Source organism: Solanum dulcamara, chromosome 2, assembly GCF_947179165.1.
Source record: "Solanum dulcamara chromosome 2, daSolDulc1.2, whole genome shotgun sequence".
NCBI lineage: Eukaryota > Viridiplantae > Streptophyta > Magnoliopsida > Solanales > Solanaceae > Solanum > Solanum dulcamara.
The window spans coordinates 69,328,892-69,338,643 of NC_077238.1; the positions used below are offsets into that span (position 1 = coordinate 69,328,892).

Below are 9,752 nucleotides of genomic sequence, written 5' to 3' on the forward strand. Positions count from 1 at the left end.
AATCGCATAAAATATAACATCTTCTTTTTATTAAACCATCAACCTCAAATAGAAAATGTCTATAGTTTTATGTCTTATTGAGGCAAATGCATATAATTAAAAGAAACGATATATTTTATGTAGTTAACTTAACTACCTAATAAACGAATGAGAACACATTAAAAAAATTCTAAAATTTGAACCGAAAGTATGTAACTGAAATACTTCATTAGGATTTAAGGTGTTCAATTAAAACATGTCTTAGTTCGAGTATTTAAATAAAATATTCTATCAATTTTAAAGGGTTTGATTATGTATTAAGCCTCTTAAAATTGTTATGTGTAGGCATGTATGTAAAGCAAATAAAACAAAATCAAAAGGTGGATAAAAAATTGTCCATTTTCAGAGAATCTTTTAGCTCAATCCAAACACAGCACATTTTAAAATTGTTCATTTCAGTTACAAAATTTTGTCTATATAATACTACACCAAACTAATTCCATACCATATTTCCACCAAGCAATGCAAAGAATCCCACTCTCATCTCAAGTAAGAGACTATTTACTCTTAATTTCTCTTTCTTTACTGCAGTGTATAGAACAATAACAAAAACAAATGTTCCTTCTTTCTTCTACCAACTTTTTATACCAAATGCTTCTTTAACTATCAGTTCTTTCACATTTTTCAAAATTTGAGTTCTTGTTCTGCTTTTGCAAAGAGCTTAGTGGGATGAATGCGATTCTTTCATCCTTAAATAGAATTTTTTAGTGGGTCCTATGCATCACAAAAAAATATCTCGATCTCACATAGGGTCTAAGGAAGGGTCACATCCCAACAGAGACAGTTTATTCTGACTAATTACCTGGCTCGAATCTATAACCTATAAGACTTATAAAAATAACTTTACTGTTGCTCTCAACCCGAATAAATCTGAATTAATGGGGAAAAAAGGGGGGAAAAGAGCAATTCTGAGTTAAGACTCAAGAAACATGGCCTTAAAAGATATCCTTTTTTTCTAAGTTTTTTCTTAATATGTGTTGTTGGTATGTTTCTGCAGATGGAAAAGACAAGTTGGTTGCTGGTAGTGGTATTAGGGGTTGTGCTTATAAGTCTACTACGAGGAACTGAAGGAAGAAAATCAAGAATTCTTGATGAGTCTTCTTCTTATGATTTAGAGTACTCAGCAATAAGTTGCAGAGCACACAGTGCATCCATAACAGATTTTGGTGGAGTTGGTGATGGGAAAACACTAAACACAAAGGCATTTCAAGAAGCAGTGAATCAGTTGAGCCAGTATGCATCAGATGGTGGATCTCAGCTTATTGTCCCTGCTGGTCAATGGCTCACTGGTAGCTTCAATCTTACTAGCCATTTCACACTTTTCCTTCATAAGGATGCTGTTCTTCTTGCTTCTCAGGTACTCACTCTCATTTTTCACTTCAGTTTCACATTTCTCAGTCCATGTACTAAGCTCCTGTTATGTTTGGGTGTCGAGAAAGAGACGGACCACGAAGGTCTATTGTACACAGCATTACTTTGAATTTTTACAAGATGTTGTTTTCACAACTCGAACACGTGACATTTCTAGACAAATGACAACAACTTTAGCAGTTACACCCAGTTACACAAGGCTCACCTCAACATTTCTTAGTCCATTTTTCTTTATAAAAGACAGTCCGATACACAAAGCATCCCATATTCACGCAGGATCAAGGAAGGGTGATGTAGACAACCTATCCTAATCGTTGGCTAATTCCACAGCTTAAATCTGTGACCTATAGGCCGAGCCAATTTTACTGTTGCTCCAAAGCTACCTCTTCCAATCCATTTCAATCTATAAAGGGCCTTCAATCCATTTCACTCTATCAAGAGCTGCTTGATGAACGAAACATCACGTGTTCTCGGGTGCTACAAAGGGTTCGCATCGCAAGGGGTGTGATATATGCAGTCTATCCTGATATAATCATTTGTGGTTGATTTTACGGCTTGAACTCGTTCCCTTGGTCATGCAAAAATGACTTTACCATCACTCCAAGGCTCCGATCCAGTCCATTTCACTCTATAAACTTATTACTAGAAGTTTTTCGTTTTCCCTTTAAAAAGATAAGTATATTATTTTGTATTAAATGAAATAGATTGATTATATTGGTTTCAGGAAATAAATGAGTGGGCTGTTATAGACCCATTACCATCATATGGTCATGGGAGGGATGCAGCAGGTGGAAGGTACATCAGTCTTTTATTTGGAACTAACCTCACTGATGTTATCATCACAGGTATAAATAGTACTAACATTTCATATGCCTAAGCTATAAATTTTCTCAATTTCTAAGACATTTTCATAAAATTGTGATTTTTTTAAAAAAATAAATGATTAGGTGAGAATGGGACAATAGATGGACAGGGTGAGCTTTGGTGGCAGAAATTTCACAGCAAAAAGCTAAAATACACAAGACCTTACTTGATTGAAATTATGCATTCTGATAATATTCAGATATCAAATCTAACACTTGTCAACTCTCCATCTTGGAATATACATCCTGTTTATAGCAGGTGATTTTACATTTTAATAAGTCAAAATCTTCATTCTTTCACTTGTTATTTATTATAGTACACAAAAAGTTGATCAAGATTCTTGTTAATTGTAAAATTTCAGCAATATTATTGTCCAAGGTATCACTATTTTAGCTCCAGTAAAATCTCCAAACACTGATGGGATCAATCCAGGTTTGCTTTTCCTTCTACTTCTTTTTTCCTATACATAGTAAAAGGTAATTGTATATTGACCGATTTTTCGACCTTTACAGATTCTTGCAGAAGCATGAGAATTGAAGACAACTACATAGTATCTGGAGATGATTGTGTGGCAGTTAAAAGTGGTTGGGATGAATATGGCATAAATTATGGGATGCCAACAAGTCAATTGATCATCAGACGCCTCACTTGCATATCACCTTATAGTGCTGCAATAGCATTAGGAAGTGAAATGTCAGGTGGGATTCAAGATGTTAGAGCTGAGGACATCACGGCTATCAACACGGAATCAGGGGTCAGGATCAAGACTGGTATTGGCCGAGGTGGTTTTGTCAAAGATATATATGTCAAAGGGATGACATTGCACACCATGAAATGGGTATTTTGGATGACAGGCAACTATGGACAACATGCTGACACTCACTGGGATCCTAATGCATTACCAGAGATAAAAGGGATCAATTACAGGGATGTAGTGGCTGAGAATGTGTCGATGGCTGCTCGTCTTGAGGGGATTTCTGGGGATCCGTTCACCGGAATCTGCATTTCAAATGTGACAATAGGTATGGCAAAGAAGGCTAAGAAGTATCCATGGACTTGTACTGATATTGAAGGAGTTACAAGTGGTGTGCAGCCTCCACCTTGTCAGTCGTTGCCTGATCAGGGTCCAGAAAAGACTGAAATGTGTAATTTTCCTACAGAGAGTTTGGCCATTGATAACATAGAGATGCAAAGATGTTCCTATAGATTAAATTACTGATAAGCTATCCAAAATGTATCAGCAATATAAGTGTAATGAACTATCTGAATTTTAGTGCTTTCATCTTCAATGGTAACCCTGATAAATCAGCAAAATATGCATACAACTACTAGTACCACTACGCTTCAACTTCAAACAAGTTAGGGTCGATTATATGAATCAACTCTGTTAGTGGTGTTAAGGAACAACTACCGGACAAGTGGTAACAAGGAGCTGACAATGTCCCTCTATTTAAGCTCATCACAGGTACTAAAATGCTATATTTTCTATTAGGTTTTCATGTGGTGCTACAGCAGCTTCATTAATAAGAAGGCAAATTAATGAGAGAACATAGTGACAAAGGGACCAAGCAGAGATTCTTATCAACATGCAAAACACTGCAATTGAGTAAGAACAATGAGGCATTCAAGTAATCTTGGCAACTTACTAGAAATAGGCATACAACTTCAATGCAATTGAGTAAGAACAATGAGCCATTCAAGTACTCCTGGCAACTTTATATAAATAGGCATACAACTTCAAAACTCGTTCACTCGTCCATTCTCACATGAACAATTTCCATGTTATGTCAAACCACTTGAACAGGTAAAATGTTCAGTTCTATAAGCCAGAGAGAATCTGGCATCAAGGAGGAGTCAGTATTTAGAACCAATTGATGGCAGGCTACTCTTTATGTTTCTTTATACAATACCAATAAACCAAACACAATAAGGGAATAAGTATCTGACTTAAGCCACTAACAATTTCTGGAACCAAACAGCTCCACCATATTTATTCAGTCATCTTCACTGGGGAACATTACAAATCTAATACACTATTTTAGAGAAGTTATGTCATCAAACGCTTATTGTATACATCATATAACCACATGCTCTTTCAATGAGTTGGATCAGGATTAAATTTTGCAGCTTCCCTCCAGATGAGCTCCTTGATATTATCTTCAGTGAGAGATGGCTGCTCAAAATCCAAACTGAAAGGCCTAGGACAAACAGGTTCCTCGTTGATTTCATGAAGAGGTGCCAAGTATGGATGACAGAGAGCTTCATCAGCTGCAATAATCCAGAAAAAGGTCATTAACCAAAAAATCTTGTTGTAGTCCTCTTTTTCAACTTTCACTAGCATTTTAGTAAACTTAGAAAGATTTTGTGTGGAAATGAGACTTAATACTCAAAACTACATCGTAAATTCTTTACCAGTAATACGCCTGCTTGGATCAAAGATGAGCATCTTTTCAAGCAAATCTACAGCTCGGGGAGATGAATTCGGGAATCTGGCAGCAAATTGTTGCCTTGGGTACCTTGGAAGTTGTCTAACGTATCTCCGGGCATTGTTACTCCGGAGAAACCCAAGACTCGCATCATCTGGTGAGCCTATGAGCTATTGAAAAAGCCAAATAGAGCATGTCAGTTGAACTGGCTCAACTCAAAGCCAAAAGGAACTTCTAAATGCAAGCAAATTCACAGAAATCCTAAATAAGTGGATAGAAAAGGTGCACAAAGTTCAACAAACAAACAACATCAGAAGGAGAGATCAAACATGGAGCTCTTCTTGTTCAAAGATGCCATCATTATTCAACATACTCCTGCTAAAGCTAAGGTATCTGTTAGGATGATGCATGAATTCAAAAACTACAAATGCTATCTACTAGTATACCTCAGTTATAAGTCTCAATTGGTGTACATAATCTCTGCCAGGAAAAAGGGGTTGTCTTGTCAATATTTCACCGAGTATGCAGCCCACTGACCAAATATCAATTGCCGATGTATATTCTGAACAATTTAGCAGCAACTCTGGTGCACGGTACCAGCGTGTCACGCAATATTCCATCATGAAATCTGTCTCAGTTGTCGTCCTTGCTAGCCCGAAATCTCCAATCTTTAGGTCACATTTTGCATTGACAAGCAAATTGCTGGGTTTTAAATCACGATGCAAGATATTGGCAGAGTGAATGTACTTAAGTCCTCGCAATATTTGGTACAGAAAATGCTACAAAATCAAAAAAAAGGCAACCAATCATATAATGTTGTATAAAAATGAAGATAAGCTCCGAACAAATGCACATTATTATGGGAATATGAAACAACAATAAAATTTGGCTGTATATATTCGTAATTCTTGGATCTGATTTACAATATGTGGAAATATGCATAGTTGTCAGGTAATTAAATATGAATATACAACCCGAAAACCTTAAAACAATGGGTGAAGCAGCCCATGACCTTTTAAACCCATTTAGAGGCCCTTATTGGAACACTATATAACTCAGCAAAGGAGACGACAGTCGGCTGGAAAATTTTTAAGACCAATGCGCCTTGGAGAAATAGGATAATTCATGCAGAATATATCACTCAGGGTAAACAAAATACTGCCACACTGTTCCTAACAGTATAGAAGAATAGAGATATTTAAGGTAATATTAAGAATAAACAATTAAATGAAGGAAATAACAACAACATATACAGAGTTTCAGCAAAGGTCAAAACAGGCCATAAGAAAATTCTCTTCCAAAAATCTCAAGTGATTCTGAACCAATCGTCATTATTCTAAATCTTTACATGCATCCTGGAAGAGAAATGAATATTAAGAATCTGTGAAAGATCGGAAGTCGTAATAAAAAATAGTCTGTTTGGTGACACCAGACAAGTGTTTATTGCTTTGAAATCTAAATAAAATCCCAAAAGGGTGTATTAAGCCAACAATGCCGACATCCATTGCTATGAATTGGATTCTAATCAAAACTACATCTCCAAATAATAAATCCAGCTAGCTGGTTAGATAAGAAGAATAACAATTATGGAATTAGTACATGACATGAAGTGTAGCTTACTCGACAGTGCTCATCAGTCAGCTGCTGGCTGGAATGAATAATCTGATGAAGATCAGTGTCCATCAGTTCATAAACAATGTACACATCATTGAAATTCTTCTTTTGAGGAGGCCGTATAACATCTTTAATTGCAATTACCTGCATTTGGAAAGAGTTGAATGCAACGGGATTCAGCATCTCACAAGAGCTTAAAACATTAAGCGTTCCAAAATTACAAGAACGGTACTCAGAGACAATCAATTAGTTACAACAAATGCACATTCTTTCCATTTTTCAAGTGCCAAATCTTATGATTGAAAATCAATCATATTAATCATAGCAAATGGGTTGAACTTGACAACGAGAACAGTAATTTTGAAAGAAGTATTCACTTCAAACTTGTACTTTCAGATATCTCTTGTGACTATTTACTAAAATTATCTCCTTAAGCCAACCTTCCTTTCATTTCTCCACCTCTTTTTACCGACTGAAGGCAGGGGATGGCGTCAGTAATATTCAATTTTATCGCCTAGCCTACCATTTCAGAATGATTTTTAATTATTCATTACGTTCTTGTTTCTATCTTTTTCTCTTTTCTCCCCAATATTATACATGCAAGGTATGAATACAGCTGGCGATACCAATTCATACTGGCATCAGAACCTTTGAAAACAAGATCAGCAAACAAGATAGTGTCTTTAGAGGCCTCAAGTTCTTCTATTCACATTACACTTCTTAGCCTGCATCCTTTTCTTCAGCCTACTCTAGTGATAGTATAAAAATCAAAGCCCCCACTCCAGAGAAAAATCAAATCAAATTTCCATGTATATTACATCCAGCAAAAAACAAGGGAAAAACCACATGTAAAAGGACAAGAGGGAAGTAGTGATAGATGTCAACTTTTTTAATGAATAAACAAGCAGAGACAAATTAAGATGAATTGGTCAAAAGGGCAGGGGTGGGTGCAATATTCAGATTTCTGGAGAGGTAAAATACTCACATTCTCATGATCCATGTGACTGAGAAGCTTTATCTCTCTTAATGTCCTTTTGGCATCTATTACATTATCAAATGCATTCCCAATCTTCTTAATTGCTACTTCCTCACGTGTCTCCGAGTTCACAGCAGCACTACAGCAAAAAAAAAATTAAAAAAAATATATTAACATGAATTTTTCTGTCACATAGTAATAAAATAGAGGAGAAACAATTTCATAGGGGACAAGTGCAACATATAAGATCCTAATTGCAACAGGGGAAAAAGTCAATTAACACAGGCTTTTAATATAGATCTTGGAAATAATCGACTCAAGCTCAACACAATATTCCTTTTTTTTTTTTTTTGGGGGGGGGGGGGAGGGTAATGTTCTCAATGGTGAATCGATATATAGATAACAAGTAGAATATAGTCTAAAACTTTAATAACATAGGCTTCAACAAAGTCACACGATATATCATGTGTAAAGTGATCATACTGAACAACTTCCAAGAGCTAACATTACATTGGTGAGACATGTGTATACAAGATAAAGTGAGTTTGAGCAGATAATAGTCATGCGAACAGGAACATAGAAGCAACCATACCCCTATACCTTCAGTGTCAAAAAGACCAAAATTTAATGGAAACTCATCATAAGAGACTTATAGCAGTGTTATATCTGGAAATGACCAATTGATGAAGTGTGAACATCATTAAGCATCTCTCTCTCTCTTTCTCCCTCTCTCATAAGATAGAAATATGGCTGAGCATGATCTGATTCAGATTTTTCACATATCAACCACACAATCTTACAAATTCACTAGATCCAACTTCGATTATCGATATTTTGAAAGCTTCCATGTTTGTACTAAATGAAACTCCTTCTGTTTCACTTTATATAATCATGTTCAAATAGGGACAGAGTTTGAGAAAGAAAGAAAGATTTTTGGCATGACATTTCTACAACTAGAGAAACATGTCCATGTCGTAAAAATGAGAAGTTTAGAGTTAAACGAATTTTGATATCATAGTTCTTAAGATGCTAAAAATGAAAGATTGAAATATAAAACCAAACAAAGGGAGTAATTTAATATTTTGGACACCTATAGACAACAATCACAAAGAGCATAACCTCAAGATAAACAACCCAATCTCCATGCAGGGGCAAACTTTGCTCCTCTTCAGAGAACACTATTTTTGTAATACCCACAAAAATTCACATATTTGTATAACTATTAGAGGGAAAAAAGAGATACAGAGTTTAAACTAAAAAAAGTCAGCCCGATACACTAAGCTTCTACTATGTGTAGGCAGCTTTATCCTGCAGCATTCTGCAAGACACGAACCCAACAACTTTAAGCCTTGTGAAGCTTAACACCTACGCATATAAAAAGATGGTATTTTTTCTTTTCTTACCAAACCATTCCATTAGCTCCACGACCAATAGGTCTAATAGGAGGAACATATTTTCTTGAAACTTCAAAGAGAGAGCCGTGCACATTATACTGCACATAACGACCCCCATGAGTTGGAACCCCTCTTATGTTACTGTGCCCACCATGATCAGCTGAACTCGAATCAAGAGACATCTCAAATGAAATTAACCCCAAAAGGGATCTGAAAAACTCAAATCAAGAAAAGGGGTTAAAGAATCTTGAACTATAACACTCTAAATCAAAGAAAGCCCCCCTTTTTTTGTTTTTTTTCAACAACAACAACAAGAATAAATGGACATTTGGTGTCTTTTCCTTTTTGGGTGGCTAAATTGTGATTCTCTTTTCAATTTTCTAGAGAGTGCCTGCGTGATCATGTGGGAACTTTTGAACTGGAACGCTGCCATTGTTGTTGCCCGTGAAGGAAATTGACTTTGCTTTCCTTTTTGCCTTCTCTTTATTGTTGTACTGGATGAGTCCTCTTCAAATTTTCACCACACAAGTGTGTAAACATTTGACTACATACGATGCTCTTCCATACCCAATATACTATTTTTGTGGCAACTAAATATTTCCAATAATTAACTACTTTTTATTTTGGTATTATAGAGGTATACATTAATAAGTTTATTTCATTTTTATCCGGTATAAATTTATACCCATATTTTTTCATAACTTATATGTGTATTACAGATTTTTAAATTACAAATTAAACAATGTATTAATTTTAGACGTAGTCTTAAACAATTATCAGATATGATATTATTTATGCAGGATCTAATACGTAACTAACACACGATCATGTTCTGTTTAAATTTATTTGTCGTGTTTTTCTTTTTAGTCCATTTAAAAAAAATATCTCTCTTTTTTTTTGCAATTCTTTAATTTCAATTTCTCACATAATATATTTAAGACTAAAAGATTAAAGGACAATTTAGTATATATCTTTAATTCAATATTACAAGATTTAAAAATTTCATTACTTTTTTAAATTCCTTGATGAATTTAAACATGACAAATAAATTAAAATGGAGGAAATATA

At 35.1% G+C, this 9,752-nt stretch overlaps 2 protein-coding genes across 2 annotated transcripts; one reads left to right on the forward strand and one right to left on the reverse strand.

Moving 5' to 3' along the window:
• Positions 1-422: 422 nt before the first annotated feature.
• Positions 423-3,563, forward strand: LOC129880653 (probable polygalacturonase). Its single transcript, XM_055954780.1, has 6 exons — positions 423-528; positions 1,037-1,396; positions 2,135-2,255; positions 2,358-2,532; positions 2,636-2,706; positions 2,787-3,563. Exons 1-6 carry the CDS (start codon positions 502-504, stop codon positions 3,491-3,493), a joined length of 1,461 nt encoding a protein of 486 aa, XP_055810755.1. The 5' UTR covers positions 423-501; the 3' UTR covers positions 3,494-3,563.
• A 441-nt stretch (positions 3,564-4,004) lies between these two features.
• On the reverse strand, positions 4,005-9,245 carry LOC129880654 (mitogen-activated protein kinase homolog MMK2-like). The gene is made up of 6 exons (XM_055954781.1): positions 8,694-9,245; positions 7,300-7,429; positions 6,321-6,458; positions 5,147-5,479; positions 4,687-4,870; positions 4,005-4,542 (listed from the first exon to the last, which is right to left on the reverse strand). Exons 1-6 carry the CDS (start codon positions 8,864-8,866, stop codon positions 4,370-4,372), a joined length of 1,131 nt encoding a protein of 376 aa, XP_055810756.1. The 5' UTR covers positions 8,867-9,245; the 3' UTR covers positions 4,005-4,369.
• Between the last annotated feature and the right edge of the window lie 507 nt (positions 9,246-9,752).